Here is a 17,621-nt window from a genome sequence, read left to right as displayed (position 1 = left end):
TAATATCCAGCAATCTGTAACACTTTTTTTACAGAGGTGGGTAGAGTATGATATTCCCATGGGGCAATTAGTTTGAACTTTCATGGTGCTTCACATACAACACTTAACACATACGTTCAAATACATAGATACATAAAACAAATTAAAATATATATATATATATTTTTTATATATATAAATAAAAAATAACAAAATAAAAAGATAATCAACTAAGTTTATTAGGCTACATAAACGGATTGCTTCAGGCACAAAAGTAAATTTATAACGTTTTGTAGAACATCTAATTGCCCTTAAACGTTGCCCCAATGGCATACACTCAAACTCCAAGTGTAACGGGTGTGTATTATCTCCTATTATTGTATGAGCCATCCTCAGCCCCTGCTGTTCATAATAAGATGTAAAACTTCGTAAGTCAAGTCAAGTCACCTTTATTTATATAGAGCTTTTTACAATACAGATTGTATCAAAGCAGCTTCACAGTGATAACATGAAAATAATACAAAAACAATTTCATCATCATCCACCTTTAAGGCAGATCTATAATATTGTTGAATATTAAATGTCCCAAACTAAGCAAGCCAGAAGGCAAGGCAACAGCGGCAAGGAACCAAAACTCCATCAGGGACAGAATGGAGAAAAAAACCTTGGGAGAACCCAGGCTCAGTCGGGGGCCAGTTCTCCTCTGGCCAATGTAAGGGAACACCCATAATTTTAGAGCACATGCTAACAATACACTGCAAGCGATTTTTGTTCTTTATAGACAGTGATGAAAACCAACAAATAAAAGAAAAATACTAAATACTTTCAACAAATTAATTGTAAAATGACATGAGAACAACTCTCTGTACATTGAAATAATTAAGCTTCCTCAGCACGAACAATCTTTGGTGTGACTTTTTAATAATTGCATCAGAATTTTGGTCAAACTTTAACTTATTATTCAATTCAATTCAATTCAAATTGATTTGTATAGCACTTTTCACAATACATATTGTTTCAAAGCAGCTTTACAGAAAATGCATTTCAGAAATGTAAATAAAAAAATACAGATCAGTTAACCATGTATTAATTTAGGGCATAACATATTGCCGGCGTTGGGTCGTCTCTTCACAGGCGTCGAGTCGTCTCTTCACAGGCGTCGAGTCGTCTCATCACAGGCGTCGGGGCATCTGAAGTCTCCATGAGAGGCTGGATACATAACTGGAGCTGACGAACTCTATTTGAGTTATAGGGACAGGCGTCCCGAGATAACAACAAAAAAGGCAGATGGGAAATAATTAGCGTAGCTGCTGTTCATAATATGAATGCATTTGATCTGATTTAACTGTAGTATAAAAGGTATGAGGTGCATTATGTGAATGCTTGGCTAAAGAGATGCGTCTTTAATCTAGTTTTAAACTGGGAGAGCGAGTCTGAGCCTCAGACAATATCAGGAAGGCTATTCCAGAGTTTAGGAGCTACAGTAGATGTGAAAACGCCCTCCCTCCTTTAGTGGACTTAGATATCCTAGGTACGACCAGAAGCCTCGAATTTAGCGATCTTAAAGAGCGTGATGGATTATATGGCGATAGAAGATCTCTTAAATACACAGGAGCTAAACCATTTAGGGCTTTATAGGTCAGTAGCAATACTTTGTAATTGATACGGAACTTAATAGGTAACCAGTGTAGAGATGATAAAATTGGTGTTATATGATCATATTTTCTTGACCTAGTAAGAACTCTAGCGGCTGCATTTTGGACTAACTGTAGCTTGTTTACGGAGGATGCAGGACAACCAGCTAATAAAGCATTACAGTAATCTAGTCTCGAGGTCATGAATGCATGAACTAACTTTTCTGCATCAGAAACTGATAGCATATTACGTAGCTTAGCAATGTTTCTAAGGTGGAAAAAGGCTGTTCTTGTGACATTTGAAATATGATTTTCAAAAGACAAGTTGCGGTCTAGTATAACACCCAGGTCTTTTACTGTAGAGGATAAAGTAACAGGACGTCCATCTAGATTAAGGTTGTATTGTAAGAGGTTTTGTGGGCAGTTTTTTGGACCAATCAGTAATACCTCCGTTTTATCTGAATTTAATAGAAGAAAATTACACGTCATCCAATACTTTATATCTTTAACACACTCTGTCAATTTAGATAATTTAGTGTTTTCATTTGGTCGTGATGAAATATATAGTTGAGTGTCATCAGCATAACAGTGGAAACTTATTCCATGTTTTCTTATAATATTTCCAAGTGGCAGCATATAAATTGAGAATAGCAGAGGGCCTAACACAGATCCTTGCGGCACTCCATAATTTACTGACGTTATCTTCGATTTTTCCCCATTTAAATGGACAAAGTGGTAACGGTCAAAGACCGCCCCCAGGTACTTATATTCCTCTACTGTACCTCTACCGATGTGCCATTAATGACCACAGGTTGATGTGTCAATGTTCTCTTAAAATTTATTTTCATCTCTTTTGTTTTTGAAACATTCAGATCTAGTTTCATACTACTACACCAAGAAATGAAATTGAACAAAACAGAACCATGTTCCTGATCTGAATGTGAAAGCAAGAAAAGCAACACAGTATCATCTACATACAGTATTTTACCAAATAACTATTATCTTGTAAACTTTGGCAATCATTTGTATACAATAAACAAGATAGGAGAAAGCACACATCCTTGTGGAGTACCTGTAGAGATATTTACTATGTCTGAATATTTTCTACTTCACACTAAAATGAAAATTAAAGGGACAATGTGTAGTTTTTTAAGTATTTTATTAACTAAAATCAATGTCTTTATTCCTCAATGGTGTACAATTACCTCTCCCAATGATCCGACTTATCCTCATACGCAAAGAATTTCTTATCTTTATTTACATGGGACAGGCAACAGGCAACTCCACGGAGGCTTCCATGTCGTTCCTCCATCTTGAAAAACTATAATAGCAGAGAGGGACAATATAGGCTACCTCAACGCGTTTTCATCCAGAGCCAGCGTAACGTGACTGACACCAGCTGAAGCGGACGAGGAGAGAGGCGTAATGCGTGTCACTGCCCCGGTAAATTTTAAAGGTTGCACTGCACGGTACTTCATAATTCAGGATCATACTTATGCCGAGCCACAGGAGAAATGCCAAAATTGAATTTAAAAGGAAACGTGACCGGCGAATTCAAAAACAGAGGGTAAATAACGGCATAGCTTTACCCAGTTGGAAAGAGCTAATGAAGGAGAAAGACTTTGAAAGGGACTCTGAAGTGTCTTGCTTTCTTCTCGACGGGTAAGTCAAAGTTACGGTCTAATTTACAAGCTTTTTTTTTTCATTGCTTGGTTGTGTAATTCATTATATAGGCAGCATAATCATGTGATCCTGCCATGTGTTCCCTTCTCTGCCATGTTGTCATTACTTCATTTTTTGATTGTTCACAGATGTCCCTTGTGTATTTAAGCCCTCATGTTTGACCTGTGTCTTTGTCTAGTATTGAATGTTTCCATGCCCAGTCTCTGGTAGTAATGTTTCCTGTTATCAGGGGTCGGCAGATCGAGGCTTCGTGAAACACTGAAACAGTTGAAGCAAATGTGCCGTATTGTGTCGAGACTTCGAAACACTCTGACGACGGTCTTCCGGTGACCCCTAGTGGTCAGAAGAGTTTAAATGTAACAAAACCCCGGGCCAAACATGCATAAAAACACCTTTTACAAATCTATTGCAAATTTTTTATTGAAAGAAAAATATTTAAAATGGAATTATTTAATAATCTAATAAGAGTATCAAGTATATATTATTTTATCAATTGTCAGGGTTTGTTTTGATTGTTCTATGAATGGCTCAGCTAATCAGGCCAATAAGACTCAACTACCATTATTCATTTTAATTATACTAATAATTAAAACGTCTACAAATGTATAAAACTGATCAGAGATCAGGTAAAACCCACAGACACTTGTTCATTGGGTCTCAGTGACTCCTCATGATTCATGGGTTGCACAGATCATCGCCCCCAGCGGTCAACCATTGAAATTTCCAAGTGTTTCAAATAAGTTATGACATAATGAAGCCTCGTTTACTGAAATCACGTGACTCTGGCTGTTTGATACAGCCTATACACGCTCCGAACCATTGATTCGGAACAAAAGATTCGTAAAGGCTTCGAAGTTCCATGAAGCAGTGTTTTAAAATTGCCAGTGTGACGGACTAAAAAAAATATTATAGTGAAAAATAATAGTATTGAGTAATAATAGGTATCCCAAAATTATATATTGTTTTCTCTTTCTTCAGTTCAAAGTTTTTAAAAGAGTATAAAAAGTTATTAATGTTACATGGATTTACGTGTATTCTGAAAGAGGCCTGGAGGTGGCGCATTGCACTTACTAGACTAGAGTGATGAGGAATGACGTTCTGGTCAAAGCAGGGCAATGTAATTAAAAGAAAACGGCAGAACGCTGCAGACACTAATGTGTGTTTTCTCATCATTTTATATGTATGTTAAATGTTTTGTATGGATCAATATCGATCATTAGTGATACTTGAGACATTCATAAATGCTTTTTTAGACTCTGTTTGTTCAGTTTAACCGATTGTGAGTGTTCAAATGATTATTTTGTAAATGTGATCCATATCTCATCCTTCCCTGTTTGAGACCGGTAACACCATCACTACCTGTTATGTCGTTTATGTTCTTGTTTTTGGGTTCCTCATTATTTCCTTTGTTTGACGTTTGATCACGATTTGGAATAAATTGCGTTTGGGTCCTCAACTTGCCTCCAGTGGAATCAGTCGTCACAGATCCTCTTGGGATTCTCTCAGATCATGTAACCTATTTTTTGCAATGAATGAATCACAGAATGTAAAAAGAGCGAAATTAACATTATCATTTAAATTACATCTGTCATTGAACAAGTTCTATTTGAATGTTGATTTTTCCATATGCTTTTGCGAGTACAGTGAAAGCAGAGAAATTCAGGCTTTTCTACAAAGAAACGCTACAGTATACTTCATAGTTGGACTTTCTAGTACATCGTCTGATTCTTTTCCTGTCGACAGTGAAAAATAATTACACATGCAATTAAATGCTGATTTTGGCAAAATAAAGATGTTTACCTTTGGCTACAGTGTCTGTAGGTGGTGCGTGCCTCTTCTCCTGCGACAATAGATGATCCAACCAACAGTTACAGCCAGAAGCAGAACAGCAACACACATCAGTGATATATAACCTGGGTGTTCAAGATCTGCTGCAACCGCTAAAGAGAGACGCAGGCTTTAGTGTGAGCGTATCTGATAACAAACTCGGTCAACTATATGACTAAACTGCATGCATTTTAGGAGTCAGTTAGGCTAAATAAAGGATCTGTTTGACATGTTTATTAATAGCAAACATTAATTATTAATAGAACTTCATTCATTAAAACATGTCTAAACATTAAATAACCTTTTCAGGCTGTATTGGTGTGATCACTAACGATAAATTCACCAAAATTGTCAATCATTTTATTAGAAAGTTACATAAATCGAAGTCTTTTCTAATAAAGGAGTGCATGCATCCAGTATCACAAAGTAATAGTCTTTAAATATACAAATGATCATACAAAGAAAAATGATAATCATCTTTATAAATATTGCTTTGCACAAAATGTATTGAGAGTGTTTGGTCTCCATCTATTAAAGTACCATTTAATATAGTGCAAATGTGATGTTTTCAGACCATCTTACAGAGAGTATAAGAAGCCCAAATAAAATTGAAATATAAATCATTATTATATAGTTGTAAGGTACTCACCAGTGACAAAAACATTGAATCTCTTGACTAAGGTGTGTCTGCTACTGGTGATTTCTAGATGATAAAATCCAGAGTGTTCACTTCCAATATCATTGATGGTCAGAGATCCATTTTCATGATAAATGATTCTATCTTTGAATTTCCCATCACGTGAAAAGACTACATTTGTTCCATTGAATTCTATGAGAGTATCTTCATCTCCAAACTTCCACAGCAGTTGGACATATTTCGGTATATTAGTGACACCACTGTCTAGAGTAACATGTTTTCCCATATCCACTCTTATGGTTCTCACTGCATCTGTTCAAACACATGTGAATGACAAACATCAACATATACTCTGTAACATCTCACCATTCATCCGCCCTCCAGATGACAGGAGAAGCAAAGCTTTCTGAAACTTTGATGGTCCTCACTGCAGAACACGAAATCCAGGGGGAGGAGTTGGATCTGGGGGAGGAGTTGGATCTAGATCCAACTCCTCCCACCTTACATATACCTAAACCTACCCATCTCCACCCCTTAGATCTGGATCCAACTCCGCCCCCTGGATCTCATTGACTGCAGTGAGTTGCTGGAAACTTTGGCTGTGTCTGAAATCGCTCCCTTAAATAGGGCACTATTTGTGGGAACAGCCATTTTCCGCCCGGAACCATAGTGGACATTATCGAGTGAACTCATTCAATCCCACAATGCACCGCAATATCGAGTGAACAACCGATGTACGTTAACATCCCATTAACCAATTGAACCAATTAACCTTTTACACAAACTGTAATGGCGCTTTTTAACAGTCATCAGCATTGTAAATCCTTAAACTTTTTTTGTATGATTTCTTTTTCTTTTTATGCATGTACATTTCTAACACTATATTGTTGTTGGGGATCTCGATCTCGGACTCGAGTACAACGTGCACTGTAAAAAAATGTGGCTGCGATTAGTTAAAATTTGTTGAGATAACTTAAATATCCAACTTAACCAAACTAAACTTAAGTTAACTAAACTTAATATTTTAAGTCAAGCTTGAACACATACTTTTTAAAGTTGAAACAATGTTGGATTTTAAGTTGTGCTAAATAATCGCAGCAATTTTTTTTACAGTGTGGTATTGGACTCGGATGCATTATTACTCTGACTTGACTTCTCTTTCGACTCAACTTATTGTGCTTCTACACACCTAAATACACGCAAAGTTATGTCTCTGTGAGTAGGCCCTACTATATTACTCATTAAAACATAGGGCCTACTCACGTAAACACAGTCAGTCATGTCTTAAGTGAAGATCAACAGTTGAGAGAAACTCCGATATGTCATTAGATCCGTGCATTAGATCTTAAAGTGGCAGCACCTCAGTCTGTGTCAATAATTATCATTTAAATCTAATTCATAGAGTGAAGATTATGTGGTTTAATTTTTTACATTAACTGTAGCCTACATGTCTGTGGTAGGCAATTCCTGTGGTATACTATAGACCTACATGAATACCAAATTTAATTTGTGTTTTTGATTGATATGTATTTGTCCTTTTGCTTGAACTTTTTAGTTACACTAGTTAAACTAGTAGTTTTTTTCTGTTGTAATGAAATAACTGAAAAAAGTGGTTTTGTTCTTGTTTTTACTCATTTTATTTTGAAGCGTAGTCATGTCATGTCACATACTACATATATTATTCTCTCTTCTGACTGCCGTTATCAATCTCTCGTCTATTTTTATCCAGTGTGAAACATAGTTTTCTTTTGCTATTTGAACAAATAGGACCATTTGTTTTGAGAGCTTGTTAATCAGAGACTTTTGACTACAAGTCTTCCTTTTAATCATACAAATATTTAATTAAATGTGTACAAATGTATAAAACTGATGTAAAACGATATAGACACTATGGTTTGTGTGTTCATAGCCAACATTTCGAAACAATGACTACTTAACCAAGCTTGTTTGCTGGAATCACATGACTGGCGTCTGACATAGGCTAATCCAAAAGATAAAATAAAAAAAATGTCATCAACTTTTCATTTCAAATACTCAAGTCCTGACAGAAACCGTTTGGTCCTTTTTTGTTTTATTTTTTTTCTTGCTTGCTTCACCCCATGTTTCTCTTCTTCTTTTTCATAGGAACTCACATGAAAACTGGTGTTTTTTTTACCGGTAAGGGACTGTTCACATCAGCACCAAAATTCTGTGAGTCATTTGAAATGATCTTCTGTGCCTTGTCTTCATTCGCCCGCATAAGGAGAATTGCTTCAGTTTTACTTAATATGACAACATTATTTGATGACTTACAGCCAGAATGCGGATTTGCTCTTAAAAAAAAAAAAAACATGCATAATATCCAACCGCAGAGCCGCCGCATTGATGAATGGAATAAGGCTGGGTCTCGAGCGCGACACGTTGAAAAGCTGCAAGACGCGGCGCAATGATCTCTATGATGTATAAAAGCAGACTTACATCAGTGAGGTCTCACTTCGTACGTGATCATACCAATAATATTCATTTTGTAATAACACACTGCATCACACCGGTAATTTGCTGGTAATGTTATTTCCCTCATTGATAAATTCCCAGAACTGAGTACCGGTATATTTGGAAAAGGTCCTGCCACTTCTGGTAATTTATATGTCTGGTAATTAAGGCTACCAGTAATTTAGGCTATGGTAATTTAGGCTACCAGTAATGACTGTGTGGAAGGGGCTATTGCAGTGTTCGAAATGTGTCAAAGGTCTTGGGGGGTCCCCCGACGGATAAGCCCCCCGCCCACACACGCAAAAAAAAAATATATATATATTCATATGATAATATAATTAAATTTACTTGTTTCAGAACATGTTTTTGCATCTGAGCATTTACTTATACCTTTACTGTAGCATTTACTGTACATAATTGATGAACAGACTTTTCTCCAGAAAAATCTATAGGCTAATAACAAACGTGACGCATTACTTTAAATGTAAATTTATGAAAACTACACTGTAAAAAAATATAAATAATTGGTTTAACTTGAAGCAAGTTACCTTGTTGCCTTAAAATTTTGAGTTCGTTGTAATTAAAATTTTTAGTTAATACAATGAGGAAGAATGGTTTAATAACCATAAACTCAAAATAGTAGGCCTATGTTATCTTCACACATTAGTTATTGAAGTTGATTTGACAAAAGATAAAAAGTTGTGATAACAAATCATGAAAATATGTTTTTACAGTGTACTCAACACATTCAGTACCAGTATTGGAACAATGGTTGCTGACTCTAAATCCTAAACATTCAAGAGTCATTGCCTCTTATAACGTTGAAGAAACCATTTGTACATTGTCTCAAACTTATTTTCTGAGATAAATGACACCGTGCCACAGATGCTTTCAGTTGATCCTTTTTTAACCAATAATATCCATCATTTAAGATGATCTACATCATTAGAATATATAAAAATACTGTAAAAATGTAAACAACTGAAATAAATAAAAGACTTCTGCTACTTACTGCACACATTTACAATGAAACTCTTGTGTAAGGTGTGTCTGCTGCTGATGATCTCTAGATGATAGAGTCCAGCGTGTTCAGTTGTGGTGTGTGTGATGGTCAGAGATCCAGTTTGATCGTCCAGCTTCAGTCTGTCTCTGAATCTCCCGTCAGGAACATCATATGTGGAGACGTTTTGGGCAATTCTACTAAATGCAGCTATGAGAGAGTCGTCATATTCAAACATCCACAATATCTCATCATATAAATCAGTAACATCAGTGTGTAGAGTTACAGAATCTTCCTTCATCACGGACACTGACTTCACTGCATCTGTATCCGCACACACACATGGAGAACAAACAGAAAACATTTTTATTAAAGTCGATGTATTATCTACAAAAATAACACTTCTACACTTCTACAAAATGAGAGAATTAACTTTTTATTCTTAAAGTACTCACCAAAAATAGTTATATTGAATCTCTTATGTATGGTATGAGTGCTGCTGGTCATCTGTAGGATATAAACTCCACACTGTTCTGTTCTTATGCTCCTTATTTTAAGAGATCCAGTTTCATGATCCGTCTCCAATTTGTTTAAGAATGGCTTAGCATTATGTTTTTTTATGGCCCTAACTTGGGACGTTTTATCGATTGAACTTATCACAATGTTATCGAATATCCACTGAATGAGATGATATTTCTGTATTTCAGTAACATCAGTGTGTAGAGTGACAGAATCTCCCTCCATCACTGGCACAGTCTTCACTCCATGTGTTTTATCGGACAAAACTGGAGGAAGAACAAAAAGAGTTACTCAGAGATCAGCCTTATATAATATTGCGTAATAACAGACAAAACACCCCTACTTCAACAGTCAAAATGTTATTCAACATTTTATAACTATTCAAATCCAAATGTTAGGTCTATTAAAGGCACAATATGTAAGTTTTTACCGCCAGAGGTCGCATTTTCAAAATAATATCAAAGGCGAATCTTGATGACGCTCTGAAAAATGTCGTTTTCACCATCCAGAGATGTGTGGAATTCACAAATAATTAGGGCTGGGCACCGAGTCTCGATACTTTTTAGGTATCGACCCAATTGCCTCGATACTATCGAGTATCGAAAAATGACATGTTGTTCGGTTCCAGATTTCGATACCTAAGGAGTTAACTCGTCAACGTCAGTGCTCAAACAAATACATATGAAATGCACAACGACACACATAAAGTCGCTCACGCACATACACACAAACTCTATTCACACGAAACACGCGGAACTCTCCGCGCACACTCATATGAGACGCGCGCGCGCACGCACAAACTCTCGACACGCATACTTATGAGCCGCGACCCGCGAGCACACACACACAAACTCTCCGCGCACATATTCATATGAGACGCGAGCACACACACATAATACCTTAAAGATGTGGAAAAATCGATCAAAAGTGTGGGTACATTTCTCCAGACTCGATGCCAACAGCGCGCGCGATGCAGTATTGCTGCAAAGACCGGTACCACGACAAACACGATGAAGACCTTGACAGTGCACGGAGTAAACATAAGAGCAGAAAGTTGCTCCGTCTTCGACTGGTAAATGAAGAGATATCTTGTTGATCACTCGGACAGTGTTTATATTGCAATAAATAATAACCTACTGAATGTACACTGCCGTTCAAAAATGTGTTGTTTAATGGTTAGTCAGAATTTTTTTTCAGTAAGGATGCATTAAAGTTATCAAAGGTGACATTAAAACATGTGTAATGTTACAAAATATTTCGTTTTTAAATAAATGTTTTTCTTTTGATTTTTTTATTCATAAAAGAATCATGAAAAAAATTATCAGTTTCCAAAATATTAAGCAGCAAACCGTTTTCATATTCTGAAGGGTCATGTGACACTGAAGTAATGATTTTGAACATTCAGCTTTGACATCACAGGAATAAATTACATTTTGAAATATATTAGATACGATTTTAAATTGTAATACTATTTCACAATATTACTAAAGTTTTACTGTATTTTTTTATTTAAAAATTCAGCTTTGGTGAGCATGAGCGCTTTATAAAACATTTTTATTCCTTTGTACACTGGCTAAGGAGCATGAGTCAAACTGAAAAAATAAAACTAAATACATAAAAAATAAAAGTTTTTCTGAGGTAATATGTTATGTAATCTTGTTAAAATGGATTTCATAAAATTGGTATCGAAAAAAGTATCGTTAGGAACCGGTATCGAAACTGAGGTATCGAAATTGGCATCGGATCGAAAGATTTTGAACGATGCCCAGCCCTACAAATAATGTTCACGGATGAGGTAATAAATTCGTTTTTGTATTACCTGCACATTTGATAAAACTATTTTAATGTAATCGTAATGAAGTAGCTGCACGAAACGTGTAATTTAATGCTATAAAAGCCTGTAACGTGATTATTTGTCAAATGATTTGGTGGGTTAATGCAGCACAGTTTAAAACAATAAATACTAAAAGTAAATTTGACAAACCCACAGTATATGAAAGTAATGCAACACATACTGTATTTAATTTCCCTGCTATGGACTTGATCACCAGACTTAATAAAAAAGAACATTACTAAAGTACAAAAAAAGTTCAATATGACTGTAGTGCACAATATATATTTGCTTACCTGTCTATTAAAACACATGCGAGAGCAGAGTCTCTGTCAAGGCCAAGTTTGTCGCGAAACTCTCTATCCAGAAAACGGCATGCCGATATTGATCCTAAAACTACTTTAGTCAACATTTGAAGTGGATCAAAAAAGTTAATCAAAGTTGTCCTAAGACAAGAACGGGTATTGTTCAAAATTCATGTATAACTTTGATGAAAGGTTTTGATCCAATACAAATGTTGACTAGTGTAGTTTAGACGTACTTTTGAAGTGCTTGACTTAAATGCTCTCTCATCTTACTGCCGCTCTGTGGCTACTAAACTGATAAAGTAAAATAGGCATTGCAATGTTGTCATGGAAACAGTCAAATGCAAATATGTTGCAGTGTGGCGTCACAAAAGAATGGAAGTGGATTTTTTTTTTTTTTTTTTTTGACAGCTTGGTTTCAACAAATGTTATTTTTGCAGCGAGGATACATTTTTCAGGTCTGAAATTTAGTGTTTTTTAACCAATCAAAAGATCAAAGAAATTTGATTCCTCACGTCATGACCCTTTTAATATCTGACAAGTTGTGGAAAAATAATAATAATTAAATAAGCGAATTATTACACTGAAATCCCTGACATACTCACCACTGACATTGTATCTCATCTCTATGTTTCTGCCATGGACGCTTAGTTTATAAAGTCCAGAATGTTCAGTTCTGATGTTTGTGATGATGAGATCTCCAACCTGTTGGTTTATGTGCAGTCTGTCTCTCCCACCAATAACATCATCATATAATTTTGTTGTATTTGCTGCTCTATTGACTCTAGCTATGAGAATGGCATTTGGTCCAAACCTCCAGTCTATCACATCTCCAATCTGTACTTCAGTGAGACCAGTGTGTAGAGTGACAGTATCTCCCTCCTTCACTGACACTATTTCACCAACTGCATCACCAAACACAGCTGCAATTAAATATAACACTGAGTCACACTGTTGCTGTGTATGCAGACAAGCATGAAGATGAAGACTCACGAGTAGTCCATAAGATGATGAAGAGAATAGCAGTGTTTCAAAAAAAAAAAAAAAAAAGCATTTTAATAAAACAATAGATGAGTAAAAGTAAAAAGTGTGCAAAAAAAGGCCAACTTGGCGTGGCAATTTTGTAAATGGAGCTTGAGGTAATAAACAAAATAAAGGAACTAAAGAAAACACAAACATAACATAATTGCGACAGTAAGATAACAGAATGAGGAGATTTTTATTACACTCTAATAAATCTTATTTAACTACAATTCATTTCAGTAAAAAAACATTAAGGCAGAGGGCTAAAATAGACTCAATGCAAATTACATAATGCTGAGCCTGAATTCATACTGATAAAATGTTATGCAACTTAAAAAAGCAGGACAAAATAATGTCAATTTTAAAGATACCACATAAAACATATCTCTGACTTTTGCAATAATAAAATCTGCCAATCATCATAAAGAATGTGACCGGAAACTACAATATCACCCTGCCAAACAGGGCCACCGTACATAGTGGTTACAGCCATTACATTATCACAGTTAGAATGAATATATATATATTTAAAGCCAAACCGAAATTAAGTTAGTAGCCCAACATAAATCACAAGTCTTACCGTAGAACAAAAACACCAGGAACACGGAAAAGGTTTCCATATTGCTGTGGAGCTCTTCAAAATTGTGTTTTAATGAACATTATCGGTGGTTATAATTGAAATGAAAAAAAAACACTAGAGATCGATACTTTATAGAGACAGAGTGCGAGAAGCTGCCTCCTTGTCATTTCTTGGAAGACACAGACTGTGAAGAGACACACCCCCCACATGGTGTAATCCCTTTATAGGGTGTACAATATATACATAACCGCCTGTATTCTGTTGTCTTGCATGTGCATCAAGTGTCTCGATTACACAATTAAGTTCCACTTAGAAAATGTGGAGACCACATGTCCAAGACCACCTAGAATCATTGGACAGTAAGTTCGTCAATCAAACGGTCGTACCATCCCCCCCTCCCCCTCCTGCGCATAACCCCTTGGAATGGGTGGAGTCAGGGCCAGCGTTTGAGGAAAGAAGGTAGGACCTTGTGAGTTGTGTATTTTCAAAATCTGCCGGCCGTTTTGCAACTTCCATACCCCACCTTTAAAGATAAAATAGTTGGAAGTCACTCAAATATGCATTTGTTAAAGGGGTCATGACATTTTTTTATTTTTTATTTTATTATTATGTTCCCTTAGGTGCAATTATAGTATTACTATAGTTTTTTTTACAAAAAAACTTTTAAAATGTAGTGATTTATGACCTTTTCCCACCCTGTTTCTCATCCTCTGATTCAAACAGTCTGTTTTGGGGGTGTTTCCCCTTTAAGAGTTCAGTGTTAACGCCCACTGTTATGATTGGCTAACGTCACTGCCTATGCATCAATTATTAACGCCCCCAGCCAGAACCTGTGCGGATTCAGCGTATTTAAAAAGTAGTTTAAAGTTTTAAATACATTACTTACAGTTTGCATCGTCGTTGTTGAGCCCAGAATAGTCGGCACGGACTTATCTTTGAGCAACAGTTTTCTGGCAAAGCCAGCATCATTTTAGGATTTGTTCTCAAAACAGTCATCCTTCAAATGTATAGAACAAACGCTTAAATTAACACTGCCGTGACTGGGACGTCCGCAAAAAATAAAGTGCATCCATTTTCCCCTGACGTCTGGATCTTTCTGCAGCGTACTCAAAGATGTTGTTTGTCCACAGCCAGGAACAGCACATCTGCGGCATCGTAATTTCCCTGTACACAGACCCACTCGCTGTCCGTCGACTGAACACTTGTGAGGCGCGCGGCGCGCGGGCGCGACAACGATACGAAATGAGCGTAGTTGCCTTGCGCTTTGAGCGTAGTTGCCTTGCGCTTAAAGCGTAGTTGTCTTGTGCTGGAGGCGGTCATATGCAAACGCTGGTACGTCACTTCGTACCGTGACGTCACTTCTTACCATGGATCCAGAACGAGCTGTATTTAGAGCTTGATTAAATAAATGATTCGTTTATAATGGGGAGGACGTCTTAAGCTATGAAACTTGCAGGACGTTTTAATGAAACAAAGACCTCTTATATACCAAAAGATCAAGGCAAATTTGGTTTCTCATGTCATGACTCCTTTAAAATGAAACCAAAAAAAACACAAAGAGGGAAATTACCATTTGTTGCAGGGGCTTCCCGTGTGAGAACGGGGAAGTTCAACAGCATCAGTTACAAAAAAGGAACACACAAACCAGAATCACACACCAGGTTCACTGGAAATATTGACACTGCAATAATGACTACCTTTGGTGAAGTTAGGCCATATAAAAAAACAAGCTTATATACTGTAGCGGAGTGATAGCACATTGGCCACTCATTTACTGATTGTGACGTTTTACATGCATCACAAACCTCAGTACACATAATTTAAATGTAGCTTTATTTGTTTATTTATTAATTTTTGTACAGCCATGCACAAATTAATTCTAGTTTCAGCATTTACATTTTACAAAGCAAATGTGGAGTTGACATGTCAGTGTCAAAATATTATTCAAATTGCCATCGAACTACTGACAAAGTTTTTTTTGCTTTATTTATAGCAACAGTCTTCATCAAAGATGTGTGATATACGGAGTAGGCTAATGTCGTGTAATATTTGGGAAAGCAGCATGCGTTTTGACGAGAAAATGACATTCAAGTACATGAAATGTGACATATACGCTTATGAGTAATATGAGCCCAGCCCTTCCCATAATGACATAAAGAAGACTTTTAAACGATTTATACATCAATAACCTCATGCATTCTGTCGCTATGTGATAACTCATCATGAAAAACTGCTTTAACAACAATAATTACAATAATACCATTATGTAGTACAAATGCTTAATTGTAATGGATGTATTGTACAGGGCTTCGGAATTGACTCATGGCTCCGTCTGTTTATTCGGCAATAAACCTTCAGATTTTTTTTTTTCAAAGATATTAGAGTTGGAGAACACCATACAGCAACTTTCCGGCAATTCACCAAGCAAAAATAAATCATAATCATGACAAAGAGTAAAGATCAAGTGCCTAAGAAGATCTACGCGCAGTAATTCCATGTTCAAAGTCACTTTTATTCCCCATTATGATGCTCAGTTTGAACTTCAGCAGAACGTCTTGTTTTGTGTTTTATGGCAGTCGGTAAACCAGCTTAAGGTGCATTTTCTCCACCTACTGAGAATGAGTGTGAAAAGTCACTCAAATGGTTGAGGAAAAAAATAAATCCTTCTGATAAAATCTGTATCTCTTAAATATTTTTGAATAATATCATACACCCTTGTCTGTGAATTCTGGAATATATTCTTATCTCTAATGTGATTCATTTCCATATCTCTTATTTCTTCAACAAGCTGATTTATTTCTCTCTCATATGCATCACAGAGTAAGCACATGTTCAACTGTTTCTGAGTTTTTACAGAAATTGCTGCTTTCTGACTCACACTTTCCTATAATATCCAGTGAATAATTAAAGGGATAGTTCACTTTGAAATTAAATTTTGGTATGTTTTAGCTTACCTCAAGGCAAGGGCACCCAAGATGTAGGTGTCTTTTTTTCCGCAGTAGTTTCAATTTTGATATTTTTAGGTCAAACCGTTCTTGTCTGATAGTCATATCATCCAGGTCTACGGTCACTGTCTCAAAGAGCATACACAGAGTCCAAATTAAAACAATTCCCCATCGTCCAAATTAAACAATTCCCCATCGTAAGTACACATTGATGGCCTAAGACACGAAACGAGCGGTTTGTGTGAGAAAACGAACGGTATTTATATCGTTTTTACCTCTTATACACAGCCACGTCCATCTGATCTGAGGGCTCTTCCTTCTGTGTGACGTGTACGCAGACTGGTGCAAAGATGTATACACTAGATGTCGCCTTGGCTACGGCAGTTCATTGGAACAAATGTCAATGTGACATCTAGTGTAACAAAATATATGCACCAGTCTGCGTACACGTCACACAGAAGTTTTGTGTCTTAGGCCATCAATGTGTACTTACGATGGGGAATTGTTTAATTTGGACGATGGGTTATTGTTTTAATTTGGACTCTGTGTATGCTCTTTGAGACAGTGACCATAGACCTGGATGATATGACTGTCAGACAAGAACGGTTTGACCTAAAAATGTCAAAATTGAAACTACTGTGGAAAAAAAGACACCTACATCTTGGATGCCCTTGAGGTAAGCTAAAACATACCAAAACTTAATTTCAAAGTGAACTATCCCTTTAAGGTTTAAAGTTTATGAAACCTGGTTATAACAGCATCTTCTCTTCTTTTTCTCTTCTGTTTCCATATACCCTTCTTTCAATACCCACTTTAGGATGAATGCTAAATAGGTGTCTCCCCTTTGACTGTTTATACATTCTTCTTGCCACATATTTCCAACAGCTGTTTTAATAATACCTTTTACTTCTGTTTTACATGGAATTTCAATCAATGAATGCTTTAGCATAAGTTCTGCCGGGAAGACTTAATTGTTACGTCGCTGTACCTTTATCTATCCAATCACATTCCAATACGCGTGGTATAAAAGATCGGTCACTTACTCATGTCTGAGTTCGCAGATGCTGACGCTCCAATTCACCACCATCCTCCCCACCACCTCCAAGTCGAATCCTCCCCTCCATCCTACCTTTCTGGTAGAACTTCTTTTCTTCACAAAGTGGAAAGCACATATACAAATTCTACT

At 36.4% G+C, this 17,621-nt stretch overlaps 3 protein-coding genes across 3 annotated transcripts in view; 1 reads left to right on the top strand and 2 right to left on the bottom strand.

Moving 5' to 3' along the window:
• The window catches only part of LOC306987859 (uncharacterized protein), a 166,239-nt gene extending 158,967 nt beyond the window's left edge, over positions 1-7,272 (bottom strand). The window contains exon 1 of the mRNA XM_079592455.1: positions 7,268-7,272. The gene's annotated coding sequence lies outside the window, so the exon portion shown is untranslated. The remainder of the gene's footprint in view (positions 1-7,267) is intronic.
• LOC306987907 (SLAM family member 9-like) overlaps positions 1-17,621 on the top strand; it is a 436,375-nt gene that overhangs the window by 359,641 nt on the left and 59,113 nt on the right. The window lies entirely within an intron of this gene.
• LOC306987865 (uncharacterized protein) lies at positions 366-13,699 on the bottom strand. Its single transcript, XM_079592467.1, has 7 exons — positions 13,491-13,699; positions 12,493-12,810; positions 9,688-10,017; positions 9,245-9,556; positions 5,773-6,072; positions 5,097-5,236; positions 366-4,812 (listed from the first exon to the last, which is right to left on the bottom strand). The coding sequence occupies exons 1-6, from the start codon at positions 13,528-13,530 to the stop codon at positions 5,103-5,105; spliced, it is 1,434 nt and encodes a 477-aa protein (XP_079448593.1). The 5' UTR covers positions 13,531-13,699; the 3' UTR covers positions 366-4,812; positions 5,097-5,102.

This window comes from Phoxinus phoxinus (genome assembly GCF_949152265.1).
Source record: "Phoxinus phoxinus genome assembly, chromosome: 20".
In the NCBI taxonomy this organism is placed as follows: Eukaryota; Metazoa; Chordata; class Actinopteri; order Cypriniformes; family Leuciscidae; genus Phoxinus; species Phoxinus phoxinus.
This window is presented reverse-complemented; position numbering and strand designations above follow the sequence as displayed.

Bases quoted from the DNA above. Each gene is read 5' to 3' on its own strand.
- LOC306987865 (XM_079592467.1), bottom strand. From the start codon at position 13,530: ATGGAAACCTTTTCCGTGTTCCTGGTGTTTTTGTTCTACG. The intron at 12,811-13,490 runs GTAAGACTTGTG...ATTTAATTGCAG, and splicing joins CCTGGTGTTTTTGTTCTACG to CTGTGTTTGGTGATGCAGTT. The intron at 6,073-9,244 runs GTAAGTAGCAGA...GTGTTTGAACAG, and splicing joins TTTCATTGTAAATGTGTGCA to ATGCAGTGAGAACCATAAGA.